This window comes from Ananas comosus, linkage group 8 (genome assembly GCF_001540865.1).
Source record: "Ananas comosus cultivar F153 linkage group 8, ASM154086v1, whole genome shotgun sequence".
NCBI classification, from domain to species: Eukaryota; Viridiplantae; Streptophyta; class Magnoliopsida; order Poales; family Bromeliaceae; genus Ananas; species Ananas comosus.
The window spans coordinates 4816527-4841689 of record NC_033628.1 but is presented as its reverse complement, the minus strand read 5'-3'; the positions used below and the strand labels follow the sequence as shown (position 1 = coordinate 4841689).

The following is a 25163-nucleotide window of genomic DNA, read 5'->3' as shown; positions in this document are numbered from 1 at the left end:
AAAATTTTTTTCCTTTTTTTGCTCCTGTACTTTCGAATACAAAATACATATATATAATTTGTAAAATTATAACAAAACTTATTGTTTGAAATATCATAACATATAATAAACAATACAAAATCTTAAAGTGTATAAATTATATAGTATTAAAATATTTTATCATCTTAAATTTTAATGGTACAAAATTAATAAAATTTTCATGATTATAGAGTCAATATTGTAAAGATTATATATCTTTAATTAAAAAGATATATGTAGGTACCTGTGGGTACGTACCCGTGGGTTACCTAAAATGACAACAACTTAATGGGTACCTACCCGTTTTACCCATAATTTTTTGGGTAAGAAAAACTAGTATCCATAGCCGCAATTCACGGGTAACCCGCGGGTACAAGTAGAAATTGCCAGGTCAAACCAACCACCGAGAATGATTTGCCGGGCAGGAGCAAGACCGAGTGAACGTTAGATGTAGTTATTGTTTGAATTTAGTTTCTTTTGGTTTTATGTCTGGTATAGTTAGATGTGAATATTTGAACTTCGTAAACTATCATTTGTTTAATTGCTTATGTTTCATTCTTTCTACGTACCCCGCATTTTTGTTATTTAAGGTATCTATTGGACCGAATTTTCATTTGTGTTTCGTAGTAAACTTTAGTTTTATATATGTAAGAACTTATTTTGATCCTAGTTGTAATTTAGTTGTTAATCTCATATTTTTTATTCTTTGGATTTAGTGAGATTTTTATGATCTTTGTTTTGCCTGTTTTCTGTTTGGTTCTGTGGCCTAGCGCATTTGCTATTTTAACAGATATGCGGCGTATCCGTGTTTGAGACGTGACATCCAAAGAATGTTATGCTGATAAGGGAAGATCCTATTCCAAATCAATCGAAAATAATAAAATGTTACATCTGCAAGAAAGAGGGCCACTAAAGAAAAATTTTGAGAAGAAGATTTGGCTATTAAAAACAGAATTCCTCAACAGACACGACAAGTGTAGTTAGCAACCCTAGTCAGACATTTTGACGGTTTCAACAAGTTCCTGATCTCTCGATGGCTGGATATTAGATTTGGGTTGTTCTTACCATATAACAATAGTCATGTCTTTTTTCAATACTTGTAAGTCTTGTGAAGGTAGTAATATTATGATGAGTAATCACAAAAGCTGCAAGATGATCGTTGTTGGAAGAGTAATAATAAGGATGTTGATAATGTGGTGAGGGCAGTAACGGATGTGAGAGACATTCTAGGTCTTGGATTTAATCTAATATTGCTTGCTACTCTTTACTCTGTTCGTTGTTCTACTAGTATTTCAAGGAAAATCATTAAGGTGAAAAAGGGTGTCATAGTCGTCATGAAGGGAGAGAAAAACGGAACTTGTATAAACTGATCGACGAGTCAATGATGGAAGGTGTTGCAGTAACATCCTCAGAAGATTATGATGTTGGTGATATGGAGCTCTGGTATACGAGATTAGCCCATCTAATTGAAAAGGGGATATTTGAACTGCATAAAACGCAAGTATTCAAAGGTATTAAATCCTATTTATAAATATATGAAAGGAGAACCCAAAGAAGGCCTTCCCTTATTTTGGGTGGGTGTAGGGCCCACATAATTTTTTAAAGGATTAATTGCACATTGGGCTCCAACCTTTCCACTATTTTTTATTTTGGTCCGTAATCTCTAAACTTTGCAGGTTTTTCATTTTAGTCCCCAAAAAAAAAATTCAAAATTTTGAATTTACATCCAGAATTAATTTGAAAATTAAAATCTTTATCTATCTATCTATCTATAATCTATAAATAAAATAAATGAAAGAAAATTTAGAAATCAAAAACATTATTAGTTGTATATGCAGTGATAAAAGTTAACGAGGGGTTTCTTTCATCGTCAGCGACGACGATTAGGATGCTACCACCAATGCTACCAAAGATAGTGCTTTCACTCCAATTAATTTTTTTATATTTTTTTATTTGTAAATTCTATGCTGATGATAATAGAAAAATAGTACAATGAACTTTTCTTTTATTTTAAACTAGTTTATTTATTTTAGTTATTTGGTTTAGATATTTTGAGAAAGAAATATATTTTAGTTTAATTCTTTAATTTTTAATTGTTCTATACAAGGATTTAAGTGCCGTGGCACAAGGTCGTGCCGAAAACTTGCCGGCACGGTACAGCACAGTGCGTGCCGATGCGTGCCGATGCGTGCCGGTCAAAAAATTCTTGTGTGGCGACACATAATAGTATGAAATATTTATTTTCTTTAGCAACAAAATATTCTAACTATTTATATCTTTTTATCACATCTTTTGAACTTTATTGAGGAAATTACTTACTAATTTAAAGAATAGAGGGTTTTGAGCTGTGCCATCGGCACGGAGTCTGTATCATGCCGGTATCTTGTTGGCACGGTACGGCACAGTGGATACGGTCCGTGCCGACCGGTACTTAAAACCTTGGTTCTATACTGCTCGCCGCATCGCGCGGGTTCCTTAACTAGAATTATTTATTTGGAAAATAGACACTGCTGAGTTTTAGGACATCTAGTCATTAAACTCAGGCAAATGTAAGTACATCCATGTGGATGTGTCAAGACCAGCTACGGTGGCTCCAAAAGGCGGTGCACAGTATTTGGTTACATTTATTGATGATTTTTTTTTGTAAGGTTTGGGTCTTCTTTCATGAAAGAGAAGTTTGATGTGCTCGCATCGGTCAAACATTGAAAAAACGAGATAGATAAACAAACTGAAAGGAAAAATATATCAAAATTCATCGAACAAACAAAGGTTCAGAGTTCACTTCTTGGGAGTTTAAAAAATTCTACAAGAATGAATGTATTGTACGACAAAATAGGGTTTCAAGGAGCACACAACAGAATAAGGTAGCAAAAACGCTGAATCAGACACTGCTAGAGCGTGGTATATCCATGAGGTTATGTGCGGATTTGCAAAGGAGTTCTAGACTAAAGCCGTGGATATGGCGTGCTACGTTATCAAACGGTTTCCAGCCATAGCGATCGAACTCAAAACACCGGAAGTATAGATAGGTAAACTTGCAGACTATTCCTCATTATGAGCCCTTGGTTGTCCTGCTTATGTCCATGTCCAAGAGAGTCAGCTTATGAAATTGGACTCAAAGTTAAGACCTTGCAACTTTCTTGGGTACAAGCAAGAAGTTAGAGGATACAAGCTGTCGGACCATGTTGCTAAAAAGAACGTGATTAGCAAGGACGTGGTTTTTGACGAAAAATATTATGCTGCCAAAAGATTAGCAAGATGCTTAACATAAAGAACAGTTGATAACTATATAGATTCAGGTTGAGCATCAAGGCGGTGTAGGTGATCAGATCGAGCGGGGCCGCCATTAGGATGATCATGTTACAGTGGTTAATCTAGTTGAAAGCACTTCGGAGGAGCCCTACTCTATCACTAAATAAAGGAAACAAATCTGTCCATCATTACAGTACAGGTTGGAGGATGTGGTGTCTTATACTTCATTAGTTACATCACGTGATCCTACTTCCTACCAGGAGGCGATGCAGGTCAAATATAACGAAAGATGGATGGCTATTATGTGGATGAGATGGAGTCTCTACAAAAGAATTGGATGTGGCATCTGGTTCAATTGTCGAAAGGAAAAAGAGATTATAGGTGGGTCTACCAAAAAAAAAAAAACATGTTGTAGATGGTGAACAGAAAAAATGCAAGGCGCCGTTAGCGGCTAAGGGCTATGCACAAGTAAAGAGAGTTGACTTTAATAAAGTCTTCTCGCCGATGGTGAAGCACGCATCATTAGGATACTTTAGCTATAGTGACTATGTTTGATTCAAAGCTTCAGCAGACTGACATTCGGCCCATGTTTCTTCAACGGGAGTTAGCTAAGGAAATTTATATAGAGCAGCCTCAAGATTTTGTTCAGCCAAGGAAGGGAAGTCTGGTGTGCAAACTAAAAAGATCTCTCTACAGGTTGAAGCAAGCACCAAAGTAGTCAAAACCCTATATTCTTTAAATTAGTAAATAATTTTCTCAATGAAGTTTACAAAGTTTGATAAAGATACATAATAAATTGTTAGAATATTTTATTGCTAAAGAAAATAAATATTTTATGACATTATGTGCCGGCACACATCTATTTTTTGCGATCGGCACGTGTCGGCACGGCATGGTCCAGCACACACCGTGTCGTACTGTGCTGGCTAGTTTTTAGCATGACCCCGTGCCACTGCACTTAAATCCTTGCTTTATATGCTATGAAATATTAATGTCAAAACAAAACAAAAATAAAGAAATAAAAGCTTAACATACCTCGTAAACTCCAGGATAAAGCCACAAGATGGTTGTCCAGTGTAGTGATTGCCTGGATGGTATGTATCAGAATCAATCGGATTGTCATCTTAAGATTCAGGAAAAAACGATAAGAATTTCCAGTTCATAAAGAGTAGAAGAAATATGTCACATGGGAAAACAAGACATGAGAGGACCATTATGATTATGATTTATGGGATTCCCTAATATGAAAAGAAGTAATGAGAAAACACCAACTCTTTTTTTTCGATAAGCAATTTATATGCACTAGTACTACCGTGCAATTTATTTTTATTTTTGAGAGCACAATAATTATTATTGGATTTACTAAAATTAATTTTTAATCAAATTGTAAATATAGCTACATTTTTCTACAGCATGAAAATACCAGTGCATATAAATTGCATGGTAGTCCCTGAATTTCAATGAATTGCAATGTGAACTCCAATCCTTCACTTAAACTAATAAGTTCTAAAACTCCTTTTAAGTTCATGCTCAAACGCCCCAAGCACAAATCAAAGATTTTGGATGGGAATTCCATCCAAGAACGAAGATTAAGAACCCGAACTAAACTCTGTGAAAGAATAAGGATGTGTTCCACTAGCCTGTGCAAACATATTCAAAGAGTGGAGTTGGATGGTACTAATTAGTTTTGATCTGACATATAATTTAGAATAACATTTTTACGTAACTGCACTTCAACAGCCACTGCCATAAATAACCAGTGAACCCAAGTTGAACCTAAAATATATACATTGCTTAACCAATACGTATCTAAGATAAATAGTCAGTTATTTTGAACTACATTTAAATGTTGAGGTATGGCAGTTGAATCTTATTGGTAGACTTGAAGAGTTCATACCATTTCTTAGCTAGTTATACAGCTAAGTTGATGCTGTAACACTATATGCTCGAAAATGAAAGAACGAAAAAAAAAAAAAAAAAAAAAAAGAAGGATTGTGCCAAGGGGCATAGGGAGGTATTATAGATCCTTCCCTGTGCCAATACCTTATTATCACGACTAATTGCTCTCTACATAAAGAACAGTTAGTGGATAGGGAATGTCAGGTGTAATTGAGTCAAGAATCTTAAGGTGTTAACTTACAAGCATGCAACTAGGTGCTCAAATTTAAGAGCACTGCTACATGTACACCCAAAAAGTGGGTGCAAGTCTTACACACCTAGCATCCAAGGGGCAATACTTATCAATTCCTTTTTTTAAAAGAAAAAAAATTACAAACCCAAGGGTAGTCTATACCTTTGGATTGGTGGTGTAAAATGTACACACTACTTTTAGGTGTACAAGTAGCATTTTTTAAACCTAATTAGATCTTTGTTTACTAATATATATATATAGAGAGAGTTGAGCTAGAATACTATCGATAGCAAACAGGCTCCATTACAACCCATTTGTTTTCGATGATGGAGACTCCAAATCGACAATCGGCACCGTTGAACATGATCTTTATCACTTGAAGTGTCTAGAAATCAAATTTCATACATTTGAGTGTGTGTGTGTGTGTGTGTGTGTGTGTGTGTAGAGTAGGGCTACTATACTCTTATGAGCACAGAGCCCTTCGTACTCGTAAGTTGTTTTCAATAATGGAGCTTCCGAATCGACGATTCACTTTGTTAAATATGATCTAGAGTTTTTGAAACTTCTAGAAAATAAATTTCGTAATTTTTCGAAATCATTATAAAGTCTATCAAGCGGGTATAAAATGAACGGTCAAAATCGAACGACTTCCTAAAAATAGATGATCGGATCCTTCAATTTAAGATCGGAGTTGTTGATCTTTATCTAGGGGTAGTGAATAGAATTTTCTATCAAAAATTCAACCTATTCCAATTCTTTTACACCGTTAAACTAGCAAGTATCCCATACTGGCCGTTAAAAATTGTCAATTCTGTGACCTTTTGATCGCAAGGTAAATGATGTCGAAAAATTATGAAATTTGATTTCTAGAAGTTTTAAATGCTCTAGATAATGTTTAACGGTATGGATCGTCGATTCGGAAGCTCTATCATCATAAACGACTTATGAGTACAAGGGCGATCGTACTCATACGAGTATAGTAGCTGGACTCTATACATATATATATATATATATAGTACACATACACTAAGCAAAACCAACTAGAGAAAATATAAATTAAAGACCTGGATACAGATGGATTTGTTGACTGTGATGATGGATCCAAATCCATTTTGATCCGATGTTGCCATCCATTAAAGCTACCAGCTATCTCTACCACTTCACCATTTGCCCAGTAATCAATTTGAACCTGCACAAAGAGAAGCACCTCAAAACAATAGTCATATTACTGTATTGGACTTCATACTGAAACATGACAATAGTTGAAAACAAGGACAGGAAAACAGAAAATGAAAACCCACTATTGAGCATGTGTATTTCTAATGACTAATTCAATTTGGAGCTCTCATATGGTGGGTGACATGAGATTCATATTTGAAACATTCGGCATCACAACCTCCATAATCTTCTTACAACTCTTCAATCATTGCATACTTATGCATCTTGGAAAAGATTTGCCCTGATGCAGAAACATTACATCCACAGCATTGGTAAAGCCTAAACAAAGCCAGTCCAATATCATAGTGGTTAAAGTCGTTAAATATGAAATATTAAAACACCAATGTTCCCTGGCAGCTTAAGCTTGCTTGTAGGACAAACAGTTGTTTTACAAAGGTAGGGGTGGAATGGGTCAGATTTATGTTGCTTCCAACAATGTCTTAACAAAAACCAAAGCCTGGAGAGACACAACGTATTACTAGTGATCAAAATCTATATGTTTAAACCATAAATCCTGTTGGATTCTGTTCAAGGTTCAACAATACGTGATGCAAGAACACCTTATCCAGGATATTTCTTTGATTTACTCAAAAAGCTTTTAATATTTGGTATATGAAGAGTGCAATCAAATGTCTGGGATGGAATACCATAGTCCACCTTCAAGCTATTTTTAAAGAATAAGAGATAACAAACTCCTTTGCTTCCAATTTCATAAGAAAATCCTCTACCGAATAAGTTATCCAATGATAACTTATTCCAACGTCCAAACAAAGGGTAAGAGAAGAGAAACTGAACAAAGAAGAAACATTTGTTGATTATGAACAGAAAATATGATAGTCAAAGGTCGGGAGGATGTTGAACTAGATAAGAAGGCAGTAGCAGAATGCTACTGACATTATAGTTGCAGTTGTGATGAGATGATGGTGGTGTAATTAAACAAACTTTATCCCGGGAAATTGTGATTGGCTGAGAAAAATTGAAAGAAATGAAATTTGCTAAAAAATTTTGGAGGTATAAAAGGAAACTTAGGAAGGATTAAGTTACAATCTCAGAATATATGAATTGACAAATTAACATTGGTTCATGATTGACTCGAGTGATCCTAAAGAGAGCATCAGGTTGGCTATGAATCATGTTCGAGAGGACAGAAGGGAACTAGAACAATAATGTGATATCGATAACAAAAGTAGAAGGGAAAATGTCAAACATATGTAAATATCAATAGTCAGATGAAGTTTCTATTTCTGGGCTTTAATTTAACTATACCCTACTCAAAGCACATATTCCCAGAGTTTTGGTTTCAAAAGTTGCAGTACCCCAACCCATGATCTACTATTATTTTATTATATTGATATTTAGTTAATGATCGATGAGGCAGATTTTTATTTTGAATTTTGATAAGCTTACATATTTGGTGCAATATTAATTTTGATTAAGATTCATAAATAATCGGGATTCCATATGTGGGAACGAATTTGATTTTGAGTTGAAATTTTGGCAAGGAAATTTATCAGATTTGATCTACTAGAATTATGGATTTAAGATTTTCCTATCTTGATCCTATCTGTTTTAATAATCCTACTTGTGTTTTATCCTAGTTGGATTAGAGTAATGCTGAGAAGTTTTGATACTCTAAAGCAAGGTTTAAAGTATCCACCATGCCGGTCGGCACGGAGCGATATGTATCGTGCCACCAATTAAGGGGCACGATACACGGGGAGAGGGGTGGGGGGGTTCTTTCTTAGAACCACCATGCCGCGATACCCAAAGGATATTGTGCGAGACAACACAATACCCAAGGGGCATCGCAGCACAGCACCGCTGTGTGCCTCTATGGGCACACAGCTTTTTAAGTTTTAACCTCTTTTTTTCGCTTTGTACCTACTTTTGGATTTCTTTATTTTGCCCTACACGGATCCCTCTCTCTCTCTCTCTCTCTCTCTGTTCTACCTTTTCTTCCCCTCAACTCGCTCTTTTAGTCTTTTCTTTTCTTCTCATAATCTCTTCCTCTTCTTTTTTTTTTTCTTTCTATTTTTCCTCCATTTTCTTATTATAATTGTTTCTCTAATTTCTTCCTCCAATTCCTTCTATTTCTACTTTATTTCTACTTTGATCACTTCGATCTTAAGAGAAAAGGCAAAGAAATAGCAAGTCGAAGATGTACTTTTTAGATAAATAAAATTTTAAATTTTAAAATTAGTTCATACATTTTGAATATTTCTAACTTGTAAAGTTCCTGTTTGGAAAAAAATTTAAAATTATGCAAATTTTTATTTATAGTTTACAAAATTTTTTTAAAAAATATCTACTTCATTAAGTTATTATGTAGTCCAATTTTTAATTATTTTTGATAAATCTAGCATTGCGTATGAGATTTACGACAAAATTTTTTTATCTTTGAGAATTCTGTTTTTGGATTTAGAAGATGGAAAATACTAATAAAATAAAAAAATAATTGAAGCAATTGATATTTGAATTTGCTTAATTGTTCATCATATGATTTATTATTAAACTTTTATGGATAGATTTCACAATTTTTCTTAAAAATTTTACTAAAAAATAAATTCTTTTCAAAATTTTAATAAATATTTTTAATAGATTCAAAATTAAAAGAAATTATTTGAGCAATTGTAGTGCTACTCTAGTTAATCTAGTCATCATTCGGTCTCTCATCGAATCAATATTATTGAATCTTACAAATTCCATAAAAACTTTAAGAAAAAAATTTTTCTCTAATTTTGTATTTTGTAATTTTTAAATTTCTCAAAAAAGGTAAAATAAAAAAATTTTCAAAGTTACTCAATTTTTTATTTTATTCTCTATGAACTATATTTATATTTTACTTTACATACATAAAATAGCTACTATTATATTAATTGCTCAGTGTAGTAAGCTATACATAGCTAATATTTATAATTATTTTTCTAAATATTTCAAAATAGGGTTATAAGAGTTTATTGGGAACAAAAAAATCATACCAAAGCGTGCAACTAGGAGGATATGCGTATCCATCGGCACGCAAGCGTGCCACGTGTCGAAACAGAGGCGTGCCTATGCCATACCGTGCTAGGCGACAACCGGCACGCTTCCATGCTACGACACTTTAATCCTTACTCTGAAGAAAATAAATGTGATTATTTAGCATTCAAATATATGCTCATTGGATTCTATATGGAATAAGCTTCCCAACGAATCCGATACCAAATGAAAAAAATTATTGCAAATTTTTAGTACGTTACCAGTTTTTGCACAAAAATGATGATTTTGCTCTTTATTGATTTATTAGCAAATTTTTAGATATTTTTAACCCAAATTTCAATATTTTTGTATTAACTCTCCATCATGTAAATCCCCCTTCCACATCGTTTTGCTTCAGTAGCTGCCTTATCTTTCTCTTTTGGCCTCCATCAACTCTTCTTTAAATCCCAAGAAATTGATTATTCCATCTCTACTCTTGTTGAATTCTTCGGAGAATAATTATATTGTATGTTGTTGATCACATTTGTTGTCAAATCCATATAGGCTGTTGATCAAATTATGTTCCATTAGTTTGATATAGTTTTCTCAAAAGTAAGGATTAAGCATGCCTATATGAATTATGAATTATTCAAAGAGAAGGATTTTAAAGATTTCACTCTGACTATTGAGTGGTTTCAGGAAAAAAAAAAAAAAAACAAAAACCACTTTTGCTCTACTAATGACTAAAATGTATTTGTAAAATCATATAACTTTTGTCGTCCATGTCAACATGAATTTTGTGATAGAAATAAGACACGATTTTGTTATGTGCCTCCTAGTGCTATTTTTATGCGCCTTCAAGAGCTATTTTGATGCACCTTTGTGTGCTATTTTGACAGACCTTCAAGTGCCTTTGCTCTATGTTCACAGATTCAGGTGCCTTTCATATGTGTTTCAGACATTACCAACAGATCATTCATATAATTAGTTCCCACAAACAATCTTACTGAAATTCCAGTTTTTTAGAATAAATATATTTTAGTCAGCATTCTATTTCTCAGTTCTGTTTGTAAAATAAGTTTTATTCAAAACTCAATTTCTGACATTAAGCTTTGGAGTAAAACCCAGTCACTGTTTGTAACATCTGAGATTTTGAATAAAAGAAATTCAAATTTGAATTTTGAAATTGATATATAATTTGATATATATATATATATATAGAACTAGGCTGAAATACTATTAATAACACCAATGACTTGGTGCTATTAAGTTTTTTGCCGTTGGATTAAAAGATGTGCGGATAGGATGATGTGGACCCCCTAGAGTTGAGTGAGTGGTTTGTTGAATAGTATAATCGAACGAATGAAAATGATAAAAAGGTATATCTAACGGCAGAAAACTTTGATAGCACCAAATACTTCGTGCTATTGATAGTATCACAGCCGGATTCTATATATATATATATATATATATATATATATAGAGTCCGGCTACTATACTCTTATGAGAACGATCGCCTTCGTACTCATAAGTTGTTTTTTATGATAGAGCTTCCGAATCGACGATCCATACCGTTAAACATTATCTAGAGTATTTAAAACTTCTAGAAATCAAATTTTATAATTTTTCAATATCATTTACCTTACGATCAAAAGCTCACAAAATTGACAATTTTTAACGGCCGGTATGCGATATTTGCTAGTTTAACGGTGTAAAATAATTGGAATAGGTTGAATTTTTGATAGAAAATTCTATTCACTACCTAAATAAAGATCAATAACTCCGATCTTAAATTAAAGGATCCGATCATCCATTTTTAGGATGTCGTTCGATTTTAACCGTTCATTTTATACCCGCTTAATGGACTTTATAATAATTTCGAAAAATTACGAAATTTATTTTCTAGAAGTTTCAAATACTCTAGATCATGTTTAACGGTGTGGATCGTCGATTCGAAAACCCCAACATCGAAAATAACTTATGAGTACAAAGAGCTCTATACTCATAAGAGTATAGTAGCCCTACTCTATATATATATATGTGTGTGTGTGTGTGTGTGTGTGTATATAAGGATATATATGTGGATTTCAAAGGGGATGGGTTTCGTCGCAAATCGGCGACCAAATCGAGCGAAATAAAATAGTGATGGCGATGCCTCGGACGTGCTGAACGCGCTGGCGCAATCCGTTCGCAAATCTGACGAACAGATCTCCTGATATTGCGTGAGGATCGAGAAGGGGTCGAAAGTGGCAAAACGGAAAATTCGCAAAACCCCCTTATATTTCATGTACCGTTTTGCATGATTTCAAACGTGGAGGTACATCCACGCGATTTACTCGCACTGTGAGGGACTCGTCTAAAAATACTAATCTTTGGTGGGCTTATTTGCAAGTATACCACCTTGTATATATTAGCTAACTAGGGTTTTCATGGAGGAAAACCCTAACCCTAGCTTCAGCTAACCCCCAGCTGCCCCTCCTTCCTCACCCGCGTGCACAGCGCACTCCCCGGCTGTCACACCCCAATTGTCACACCCCAATAATCCCACATCAGATAGGAATGGGGATGTGATTGGATATATAAGAGACTTAGACACTAATAATTATAACTGGATTTAAGCATTTGGGCTGGTGTTTGGGCCCAACGAGTTATTGTTGCTAGTGGGCTGGGTCGTTATATTTGATATCAGAGCTAGTTCACCAACAGGAAATATGTGGTGAGTCTCGGCTGAGCCAAGGTCTGAAAGACAAGGTGATAGGCTATGCCGGAGTCTGAATGACAAGATGACCGGCTATGCCAGGGTCTGGATGACAAGGTTAGCAAGACGAGTCTCACATCACCTGGTAATCTTGGGCTGTGTGTGTGATTGGACTGACGAGAACGTCAGGGCCTTAACGGGGGGAGTCTGTCACACCCCAATAATCCACATCGGATAGGAATGGGGATGTGATTGAGTATATAAAAGACTTAGACACTAGTAAAAATAACTGGGCTTAAGCATTTTGGGCCAGTGTTTGGGCCTAACGAGTTATTATTGCTAGTGGGCTTGGTCGTTATACCCGCCACCGGCCAACCGCCAACTGCACCATTTTTATGTGACACTCCAATAGTTCCACATCGGATAGTTATGACTAGATATAGGAGTATATAAGCTTGATTGGGCTTGATATAATAACTGGGCTTAAGCATTTTGGGCCGATGGTTTTGGCCCAACGAGTTATTATTGCTAGCGGGTCGGGTCGTTACACTTGGTATCAGAGCCAGTTCACCAGCCGGAAGTGTGAGATGAGTCTTGGCTGAGCCAAGGTCGGAATGACAGACTAAGTCAGGTTCGGTGATTGACAAGCAAAGTTATGGTCGAAATGACAAAGGTCAACGAGACAAGTCTCACATCGCCTGATGATCTTGGGCTGTGTGTGTGTGTTTAGGGTTGACGAGAAAGTTAGGGCCTAAACGGGGAGAGTCTGTGACACTCCAATAGTCCCACATCGCGTAGTTATGACTAGATGGGGGAGTATATAAGCTTGATTGGGCTAGACATAACAACTGAGCTTAAGCATTTTAGGCCGGTGGTTTTGGCCCAACGAGTTATTATTGCTAGCGGATCAGGTCATTACACTTCACCTTCCTCTCCATCTTCTCCACCACAACCTCTCTCTATCTTTGTCCGAGCACAACCAAAAAGGCCCCTCATCCTCGAGCTCCTCCTCTTGCTGTGCCCCCGACCCTCAGTGACCTCCCCCGCCAGTCGCCGCACGTCGCCCCTGGCAGCCTGCGGCCACCCCTAGCAGTCTGCGGCCACCTAGGGCAAGCTCGGGCCGAGGATACCCCAGCTCCTTTCCCTCACGCTGCCGCCGCTCGGGGCTACCTTGGCCGCCCTCCTCTAACCTCCGACGACCTATTATCGCCGCCTCGTAGCTCCCCGACCGCCGCCGAGGCCGCTTTGAACTTTTGAACCCGAACCGAGCCCGTGCAGGCTTGGGTTGCTCCGTCGCCGTTGACGCCACCGCCTCCCGCCACCGGCCAACGCGAGCCTCGGCCTCCCCCCCCACCGGCCACACCCACCTGCCGCCGGCACGCCCACCGCCAAGCAGCCGTCGGCCATGCCCTAGCTCCCTCCTGCCCGGTAAGCCAATTAAGTGCTATTTTTGCAAAGTTTTGTGTTGCGAGCACTGTTCCGGTAATCCAAGGCCACCCCGATGCCTCCGGAAGTGAGCACGATGGTCCTTGATCAGTGCTGATCATCGTGCTCATCTCCATTAGGGTCACCGAGCCCCTGGTTTGTGGAATAAGCGCGATTTAAGTTCAGTGCGCATAGTTTGCTGAACTTCGGGTCGCTCCCACGCTCTCCACAGTGAGCCTCTGTGCTCTGGACCGTGAGCACGGCCTCCGACATGTCGAGACCTATCAGCACGTGTTTTGGCTGACCTCAAAAGCCCTCGGTTTGCATTATCGAACCGTAAAACCCCGAAAATTACATAAAATAATGTGATTTTATGTATTAGTAAGGGCTTTTATGCAATTGTACACTTCGTGGCTGCTGTGGGCAGTGCGTGAGGGTGGCGGATGATCTCTTGACTGATTGTCCAAAGTCCGACGCCTTTGTGGAAATCGAATATCGATTTCGGGACAATGTCCGAGTATTCTTTACTTTGTCGCTGAGCCTGGTTGGCTAGTCACTTACATCGTTTCGGGGGTTCGGAGACGACGGGTGAGCGACAGTGGGTTCCTGGGTCGAAAACGACACTTTCGGGAACCCGGATCGGAATGGTTATCGGACGATAATGGTTTCAATATGAGTCTTCATGTTTGCTGCCAAGACACCTTTATTATGGTGTTTTGTGGCAGCGAGTGACTCATAGCGAGAGTCGGTGAGTCCCGGGACACTTCGTGGGTCCCGGCGGAGTCCCAGTTCGATTTTCTGGACTCCCGACGAGTTACAGTAATCGATTTTGGGAAACCAAACCCCGTAGAATTATTTGTGGGTTGTGGGTTTAGCGTTCCTTATATGTGGGTTAGATACTAACCCGGTGGACCCTCCGTAGCTCCGGTTGACGATCTTCCACGGTCGGAAGATAGGCGCGATATTCATACAGGTAGGTATTTCGATCCGAAGTCGGTACAGTGGTGCACTCTCGGTGACGTTCTCTCCACCCTCTCCTTATTACCTTGCATATCATGTTATGAGTCTAGCACCCTTTAACTTCTTACTTATTACTCTACTTCGTTACTTTCCGTACTTATCATCATGATCTAGATGTAGAGATATCAGTGGTGACCTATTCGGTCGGTTCGTGACTCTTGTACTTAATGACCTATACGGTCGGCATACCCTGAGGGGTAGGATTGTCAACTAGTTGCCGACGGTTGGCTATTAAGCATATCAGCATCGATCAGCACTGCTTGTACGCATTTCACGTACACCAGCTGATTGGCCACCGCAATCGTGTACTTTTCCGAAAAAGTGGTTGAGAGCGCCAGCCCGTGAGCCCAAGAGCCCAGGAGCTTATGCCAGGGTTATATGCAGGTTAGAACGATAGTGGCACAGGCCTGAGGTCTGCGGGCCGACATGGCAGTTACTTATCATGCCCTGGATTACTCGTTTTCCCGGGCACGCTAACAGACCAGCCGTATACAAAGGAATTTCTCCTGTATACGAAGCGATAGCTGTACATGTACCTGTAATCATACAATACTACAATCAGTAGCATAGAGCTGATAAAAAGAAATACATATAACACCATCGGTTCAACATACATAGATAGTATCCTGATACAAAAGCACTCGCTCCAGCAAGGATCTAACATTAGTATGTACAAGAACCAAAACTAACACTACCTGTAGCGGGTATATCTCTAGATCAGCAGCAACACTGGAAGGGATCTAACTCGCGACTCTCTTTCCACGGTCTATATCCGCAACAGCAGCAGCCGAAGAAGAAGGCTCTGCAAAAAGAGTCCACCAACTGGGTGTGAGAACTACTATAAAAAGTAGTCCTCAGTGGGTACCGCTACCGACCTCAACGGCTCACCCACTATGTCTACAGAAGTATGCTCAAAAATAATAAAGGAAGCTGGAACAATTCTACAGCTATATGCCACTATACTATTGTGATCCAACACTATCTGTAGAAAATGCAAGTCCTGACCCAATCTCACTAGAAACTGTGAGCACACCCGTCCCGCCTGTCGAAACGAACCCGTATACCACCCCTAAGAGTAGCCGGTGGAGAAAACTCTCTAGGGACTGAATACACCCGTCCCGCCCAACTAAGCTACACCGTAGCTCAAGAATAGCCGGTAGAGAAAACTCTCTAGGGACTATGAATACACCCGTCCCGCCTAACTAGGCTACACCGTATTTTAAGAGTAGTCGGTCCAAGTACCAAGGTTCGATAGGACGGTAGTGACTCCACTGACGTCACAACCTCACTGACGTTAGAGAAAGGCGTCACTAACTATCTCACCCGGGCTGCCCAATCGAACCCACCCTGCCTGTATCCAGCTACGCCGTACACCACCCACAGGCGGTGGCTGGCTCAAAAACTGTCTAAACAGAAACTCCGACCTCATCGCACTGAAACCTCATTCCGGAATGGCATTCGTAGGCGCGACCCAACCGAGTTTACAAGTATCTCTGCCAAGTTCATTAAGGCTCTCACAGGCTGTAGTCACTATCAAAGTGTCAAACTGGTCTAACAATCATAATCTACGTGCCCTCAGCACAATCTGATGCAAAAACAGCAATCTGGATCCACCGTCAACCGCAACGGCACCCGACAGTCCGGAACAGTCTATACACTACTGTAAAAATTACTCGGCATCCCAGCACGAGCGTAATTTCATTCTACACTATTCTGGGTATCCACCGCCCACAAACTATGGTGATACAACAAACTACGACTCCTTAAACTAAATCTGGTAGTTTCAGAAAATGACAGTGTAGAATCGATAGTTTTCTCCTAAGTCAAATCCAAGTCCAAAATGTATAATAAAACTAACATATCAAGCTCCAATTCAGATTTCATTTAATAACAATGCAAATCTACGAATCGAGCTACTAACATGATATATGAAGCTACAAAAAAAACACATGCTGACAACATCTAGACTTAGGAGGAAATCAGAAATTTCCGATAGCTTAACATCAACCCACCTCTAGTGCGAGTCCGGCAAAGGCTGAAAAACCGCTGAAAGAAGCTCAGCCAAGGGCACCCACGAATCAGCAAAGACCCCTCTCTAAAGATCTAAACACAAAAACACCAAGGTTGCATCAATGCCCTCAATTTCAGTAATTAAGCTTAAATCCTTCCAATTACAATGTCAAACTCACCTTCCAATCCACAATTCAGTTGAAGAAAAGTCTCAAAACCAGTATAGTATGATGGAACAACATCCTCGGGTAGGAAATCCAGCTTCCTCCAAAGATTGAATCAAAAAAACCAAGAAAATCTCAATTTCAGCTCAAAAACACCAGCAGCTCAGAAGAACACCAATTTGACCAAACAAATCTCAATCAATTGCTATCAAATTGGCCTCACGAAATCTCCAAGAAGTTAGCTAACCGCCAAACCAAGTTTCGCAGCAATCCGATCTTCCTACGTCGCACACGAGCCCAAGCGTCGAAGATCGCTGCTGGAATTCTGCTAGAATTGCAGTCCTTAAGGTGAAAATGTGCAAATTGGAGAATTTAGAGGGGCTAAAATGCAAAATATGGGCTTCTCTGTGAAGAAGGGTGAAAAAGCTTTTCAGGGGGTCGATCTCAAGCTTTTATAAAGAGGTGAATAGGTATAATGAGCCCCAGGAATAAGAGATGCTAACATGCTGTCCTGCAGGAACGAGCACTTTCGGGCGCCTGAAACCAACAAATGGGCGTCCGAATCCTCCAGGCTATACAACACTCCCTCCCTCTTCGGTTCCTCCGTGTCACGCCCCGAGCCCGCTACCAATTTGGTTCGGTTCAGGCGCGTCAAACAGACGCCGGACGAACAGCACCTCCCCTGCCCCGCCCAAGGCTCGACAACAGAATCATGTACATAGAATTGCCCGGGAATAATTCAATTACATACATGATAAGCACGGAGCACAACTAGTGCTAACAAGTAAGAGCAAGATACAAGTATGCCATACAAGTAAATAAAGAGAGATATGTCTATCTATTACATCCATTCAACCATTCTTTTACATCAAGTCTACATTTTGTAACTTGCAAAATGAATATACACATGTTCCTCCAAAATACATAAGCAACTCCCAAGTATAAATACATCATAACTCTAGGTACTCGAGGGTACTCTAATGCAAAATGGAAGCCGCTAAGCTACTGCTCGGGCGCAATGCCTTTGCCGCGATCCTCGCCCGGCACGCCCGCACTCAGCCCTAGAATGAAGTGGGGTGAGAACTATCTTCCATAGTTCCCAGTGGGTTCAGCCGCCAACTCCGCCGATCTTCCCATTAGGTTTAAGCAGGTATAAGCAGATAGATAGATAGATATCCAAAACTGTAAATAATACATATTGAAGGAAATGCAATATTCTACTATGCCTTGAAATTCAAGAATGAACAAAATAGCCATGCATTCGCTAACATGCTATAATACCAACATCGAGTATGAATACGACTCTACCATACTCAATATGCACAATATGCCCAATATGCCCAATTTGCATAACACTCTCGAGTTTGTTACCCAATTATCTGGCTGGCCCATAGGCACGCCCTCAACTCACATCTCAAATCCGTCTATGAAGGGGGACTCGAACTACCCGAGGAATTGTCTGCGAGACCCCACGTAGGCTATCCCTTGGGACCCCACCTAGGCTATCCCAATCGATTCACGTGCCAAACTCCGGAGCGCACTACTTGTGCGGAGTGACCGCCACAAACGCTGAACAGACGTGTGAGTATAATCCAAATCCATTCCTCATCAAATGAGGAGATCTAGTCACTAGAACTACCATGCCACAAGTGTTCTCTAACACTAAATTCTAATGCCACTCGTCAAGTTGTTTACTTGGTGTACATATGCCACTCGTCAAGTTATTTACTTGGTATACATGTCACTTGCCGTAATGCAGTTACCCCGACTATGCTAGTCATATATCGCTATACGCATCCATGCAAGATCAAGTTATGGTTTAACTTATCTCTATAGGGTTCTATGTCACAGAGCTCAATCTCATGCATTCCTAAGTTTACATGCCAAGCCCACTATGACGCATTACCAAGGAATATGCAAGAGTAGTAAGGTAACATCTAAACACCCTACCATGCATGATGCTATATATGAAATGTAATCACATAAAGATACTTAGACATAGTGTAAGGTACCGGACTTCTAAAATCATGAAGTTACGGTGTACATTTGGTTGGAAGACCATTTGAAAGGTTCCGGTGAAGTTCGGTGAAGTTCGGGAGCATTCGGGCGATTTGGTGCGCGTAGGCGCGGAAACGAAACCCGAAAGGCTATGTTGGGCCGTGAGCTAAATCCGGCATTAGCGTGGATGAAAAGATGATGAAANTAGTTGCATTAGTCTACTTTCCTATTTCTGCATTAGAGTCACCTTTTATGCTTTGAGAGTAGATGATGTATAGGATGTGAGGTATTTTGGGATGAATGTAAACTAATGTTTATATTTTGGAAGATGTAAGCTTTTATTATGTTTCGGAAGTTCAATGTATAATCAAATTGTATTATAAAAGGCTGAGTGAATGTAATAGATAGATGCTCTCTCTTTATCATTACTTGTATGTTCTATACTTGTATCTTGCTCTTGGTCGTTTTGCACTGATTGTGCTCTCGTTGCAGTTATCGATTGTGTATGTATTCAAGTTATTTTCCTGGAAACTTGTTGTACACAATCTCGTTGTTAGCCTTGGGCAGACAGGGGAGGTGCTGTCCGTCCGGCGTCTGTTCGACGCGCCCGGGCCGAACCAAATTGGTAGCGGTCGCGGGGCGTGACACATAGGGAGAAGCCCAGTTGCTTCGGGATGGACACCCCCCACCTTTGTCGATGTAGAGGTTCTAGAAACGCCTCCCAACGAACGTTACGACGATGTCTCGGCCTCCTAGGTCGAAACTAAGCTTGGTCAGCCTTGTTTTGCCGATAACTTTTCACCGGCTTGATGAATGCTTAATCCGCCTTCGCCCCCGCGTTTGGACACCTAGCAATTAGGTTTAGATGCCCTCACATGAGATCAATCTCATAAATTTCCAAAAAGCCCCCATTTGGAGCCCTAGGGTTAGCATTAGGTAAAGCACCATGAAACCCTAGCCTCTAGCTTTGATCCACCATTAATGGTGCCAGAGGTCCATTTGACCTCATTTCCAAAGCTCAAAACCCAATGGCATTTTGCATAAAAGTACCTCCACTTTATTTCTCTCAGCCCAGGCTGCCTGGGCAAATTTCGCGCGGAGGGACCGGTCCTTGGTCGGGAGGACCGGTCCCCGAGAGCATTTCTCCAATTCTCGCGTACGGGAACCGGTCCGTGCCCGAGAGACCGGTCCCTGGGAAACCGGTCCTTGCCTAAGAGACCGGTTCCCGAAAGTGGGATTCTCAGAACTTAGCCAAATTTTCCTCTGCTCGCTGGTTTCACCTACGGGGACCGGTTCCTCAGCCCTGGGGACCGGTTGCATCACGCATCCCCGCAACCACCAACTACGGGGACCGGTCCTTCCCTGCCAGGGACCGGTCCCCGAGAGCAGGATCTGCCAAATGCAGATTTTTGCATTTTTTGCTCTCGCGGACTCGACTCCACAGCACTTTTTGTGTTTTGGACATCTTTAGCTTCTCCGAAGCCTACCCATTCGACAATTAGTCGATCCTGGACGAAGTCTAACTCTCGGATTTCGAGAATTCACTTCCTTACACTCCGCCTGCGGTCTGCTGTGCCCCTATTATTGTTCTTCCGCTTTGATTCTTAAACTTCAAAGGGACCCCGGGGGGCGACACTATTATTGTACTTTCTGATTACAAATTAATCTCTAATTATTTAGATATTATCGCATGCTTAATCCAACCAATGTAATGTATGGTTGCTTATCCATATGCAATATAATCAACTTGTGAGGGATAAGGACGAGAGAACATTATAGGTAAAGCGCACCATTCAGCCTATGTGTACAAAACTAATTAGACTGTTGAAATTAGAATGAACATTGATTTATCATATTTCAAAATTTTGCATGTTCTGATTAGAAAATGATCAGTTTAGTCAGTCAAAAATTATAGATTTTGGATTTTTGAGCAGTTTAAATTGGACATCATTTGTTTCGTACTCCAGCATAGCTGTAACAAATTAATTGCAGATATGTTGTTATGCCTTTGGTTCGTGGCATGACAACAATTTTAGAGAATTAGTTATTTCCAGTTTCAGTTCCAGAATTTTGGTTTTCAAGTCTTCAAACTTTTCAAATAGATCAAAATATATATATAAAGAACTGAAAAGTCATAACAAAACCTATTTCTTGGAAGTTTGATGCATTTAGGTGTCATTCTAAGTTACTTTTATGGAGGAAAAAACTAACTTCCATATTGTCATCTCACCAAGAGTAAAATATAATAAGTAAATAACATGAGAAGTTGGGGTTGGCTTGCTTCACTGAAGGTGAAGTTGGGGTTGGCTTGCTTCATTGAAGGTGAAGTTCAAGTTGAAGTAAACTTTCGGTCATATGTAAATTACTTCTCCACTATTTGTTTCTATAACTATAGAAGTGAAGTTTTCCCGGTTCTGCTATTAGTTTGGAAGACAGTCATTAGCGTAAAAACTGAAATTCCCCACTTCATATGTTTGTTTAACCGAAAACTATTGAAACTCTACACCAATATTAAACTAATCTCCTATACACTCGTACTTACAAAAAAATTATTCTCTTATATAACTTGATAATATAATAAAAATAATTAGAAAAATAATCAACTGTATCCCTATATAATTAAAAATTTTAATCTAAAACAACTAAATTAACTCTTATGTACATAAATTATAACAACACAACAATAAAATCTTAAAAAAAAAAAACAAATATTAATACACAACAAATCAATTTTCATCATATTTCAAATATGCAAACTCAGCAAGAAAAATACTAAAGCTTAACTAATCAATTTTTATTACTTTTCAAACATGCAAACTAAATAAAAGAGAAATTAGTACAACAATCAAATATATTAAGATGTATGATAATGTAATATCTGAGATTCTAAATAAAGGAAATTCGAATGTTAAATTTGAATTTGAAATCAAATTGATATATATATAGAGTAGATCTTGTGTGCTATTAGGAGCACGGAGGCCTCCGTGCTTCTAAGCCGTTTTTGATGATGGAGTTTCCAAATCGGCAAACGGCTCCGTTAGACTTGATCTTGCGTATTTGAACTATCTAGAAAATAAATTTTGCGATTTTTTGGTATCATTTACCTACCGATCGAAAGGGTTCAAAATTAATCATTTTTAATGGTTGATGTATAGCGTTTGCAAGTTTAACGGTGTAGAAGTTTTCAAATTAGATAAAATTTTGATAGAAAATTCTTTATACTATTTACAGTAAGATCAATATCTCTGATCGAAAATTTTAATACTATATCACCACTTTTTGTGAGATTTTATTTTCAGCCGTTGATTTTGAACCCTTTCGATCGGCATGTAAATGATGTCGAAAAATCGCAAAATTTATTTTCTAGATAGTTCAAATACGCTAAATCAAGTCCAACGGAGTTGATCGTCGATTTGGAAACTCCATCATCGAAAACAACTTAGGAGCACGGAGGCCTCCGTGCTCCTAATAGCACAAAAGACCTACTATATATATATATAGAGTAGATCTTATGTGCTCTCAGGAGCACAGAGCCCTTCGTGCTCCTAAAGATATATATACTATATGTATATAATTATTGAGAGGAGAAGAGAGCGAGAGGGGGACGAGAGGAGAAAGGAGAGAGAGTCCGGCTACTAACTATCATAGCACGGAGGCTCCGTGCTACCAAGTTGTTTTCGATGATCCGCGCTTCAAATCGACGATCGCCTCGTTAGACTCGATCTACCATATTGAAAGTATTGAAACTAAATTTCAGATTTCCGACATCATTTGACTATTGATCAAAAGATCTCAAAATTGAGATATTTAATGGCCGATGTGGTGTGTTTTGAAGATTAAACGGTAAACACAATCCAAATCTCGATGAAAATTTTTATAGAAAATCTTTTCACTATTTAGAATAAATCAGTATATCTAATCTTGAATTAAAATCTTTATCATCATTTTATGAGATTTATTTCAGCCGTTTAATTTTAGACTACTGTTTGATAGGTAATTGTATCAAAAATTATAAAATTTAGTTTCTAAATACTTTTAATAGTGTAGATCAAGTTAACAGAACCGATCGTCGATTTGGAAGCCGCATCATCGAAAACAACTTGGTAGCACGGAGCGCTCCGTGCTACAGATAGTATAGTACCTAGCTCTATATATATAGTAATAATATTATTATATATATATATAATAGTATATATAATATATATATATATAATTGTGTGTGTGTGGTGTGTGTGTGTGGCTTTGGTGGAAAGGAGAAAGACAGTTTTGTCGCTGCAATCGCGAACAAAATCTATGGGGGCGAAACAAAATTGTAGTTTCGATGTTTCAACTGTGCTGGAGCGCTACGCAGTCCGTTTTGCCAAATCACGGACGAATTTTCTTAAATTCGCATGATGTTCGGGAAGGGTCGAAAGTGGCAAAACGGAACTTTCGCAAAAAAGTCCTATACTTTAGTTACCTGATCGCGTAAAATCGACGTGGGGTACATCGGTATATCGCGTTGTTAGCGCTTGTTACCCGGAGACTCCACTTAAAATACTGAGTTTCGGCGGAACTTATATGCAGTTATGCATGGCATTATAAAAAGGCCTCTAGGGTTTCAATGGGTGAACCTAACCCTAGCCCTTGCCACCCTCACTGAACCAGCCACCTCACACCTCTCCCCTGCCTCGCGCGCGACCCACCGCCAAAACCCCTCTCTGGCAGCACCTCGGATTCCCAGCGACCTCCCTCGCCGGTTGCTGCCACTCCCAAGCTCCCCCGTCACGGCTGCAGCAGCCCTACGGCCAACCAAGTTGGTCCAGGCCAAGGTAGCACCGCGGCTCTTCCCCCAGCGCCGCCGCCCGAGGCTGCCCCATCGACCACTCTCCAACCTCCGCCGACCCCTCGCTGCCGCCCTGAGGAACATCGACCGCCGCAGAGGCCGACGTGGAACCCTGAGCCCGAGCTCAGCCCGTACAAGCTTGGGTGCCTCCAGTACTGCACCGCTGCCTCCCGCCGCCGGCTAGAGTGAGTGGCAACCTTCCCATGTCGGCCGCACCCGCCTGCCAATGGCGCGCCCGCCGCCGAGCCGCCACCGGCCGTACCCTAGCTCCCCCTTGCCCGATAAGCTTTTTAACCCAGTTTTGTGTATTTCTGGGTTGGCTACACTGTTTCGGCAATCCGAGGTTGTTTCGATGCCTCCGAAAATGAGCACGGTGATCGCTGGTCAGTGCTAATCATAGTGCTCACCTCGCTTTTGATCAGCGGACTCCGAATCTTCGTATTCAGCGCGGTTTTCCCCAAGTGCGCACAGTTCGCTGAATTTTGGGTCGCTCCCACGCCTCCGACAGTGAGCTGACCGTGAGCACGGCCTCCGGCATGCCGAGACCTGTCAGGACATGCCTCGGCTGACCTCGAAAGCCCTCAGCTTGCTGTAGCGGACCACAAAACCGCATTATCTACATAAAATGATGCACTTTTATGTAGTTGTTGGGAGTTTTACGCAATTGTGCATCTTATGGCTGCTTTGGGAAGTACATGTGGGTAGTAGGTCACCTCTAGACTGATTGTTCAAGGTCCGAGGCCTTTGCGGAAATCGAATATCGATTTTCGGTGCGTTTTTCGGCAAAATTCGCCAACGAAACGCGATTTCGGTTCGGATTCATCCCGACGATGTTCGAGTATACTATACTTTGTCGCTAAGCCTGTTTGGCTGGTCACTTACGTTGTTTCGGGGGTTCGGAGACTACGGGTGAGCGACGGTGGGTTCTGGTGTCGAAAACGACACTTTCGGAAACCCGGATCGAAACGGTTATCCGACGATAATTGTTTCGATGTGAGATCTTGTGTTTGCTGCTAAGACATCCAAAACGATGTGTTTGGTGGCAGCGGGTGACTCGTGGCACGAGTCGGTGACTGCCGGGACACTTCGTGGGTCCCGACGGAGTCCTAGTGAGATTTTCGGGACTTCCGGCGAGTTACGTAGGGCTGGCAAACGAGCGAGCCGGCTCACGTTCGACTCGTGTTCGGCTCGATATTCGGCTTGCTCGAGCTCGACTAGAAATTAAATGAGCCGAGCTTGAACAAAATAAAAGGCTCGAAATTCATTTCAAGCTGAGCTTGAGTATTACTCGGCTCGTTCGAATTAGGCTCGAAAAGCTCGAAAAGCTCGAATATATATATATATATATAGAATTATGCTACTATACTATCAATAGTACCGAGCCCTTGGTACTATTGAGTTTTCGGCCGTTGGATGAAAAGATGTGCGGTTAGGATGATAGTGGTC

The 25163-nt window shown here is 39.8% G+C and overlaps 1 protein-coding gene across 8 annotated transcripts in view; it reads right to left on the bottom strand.

Moving 5' to 3' along the window:
* Positions 1–25163, bottom strand: part of LOC109713977 — a 100051-nt gene that overhangs the window by 17087 nt on the left and 57801 nt on the right. For 5 of the 8 annotated variants that reach the window (XR_002217229.1, XM_020238310.1, XM_020238313.1 and 2 more), the window contains 2 exons: positions 6466–6590; positions 4306–4357 (listed from right to left, as the gene is read on the bottom strand). Coding sequence is in view for 7 of the 8 variants with exons in the window: in XM_020238310.1 (XP_020093899.1) it covers positions 4306–4357; positions 6466–6590 (177 nt within the window). In the remaining variant the exon portion in view is untranslated. Of the gene's footprint in view, positions 1–4066; positions 4223–4305; positions 4358–6465; positions 6591–6768; positions 6861–17740; positions 18024–25163 lie in introns of those variants that run through there. The other 3 variants (XM_020238312.1, XM_020238316.1, XM_020238317.1) reach the window with 3 other exon arrangements.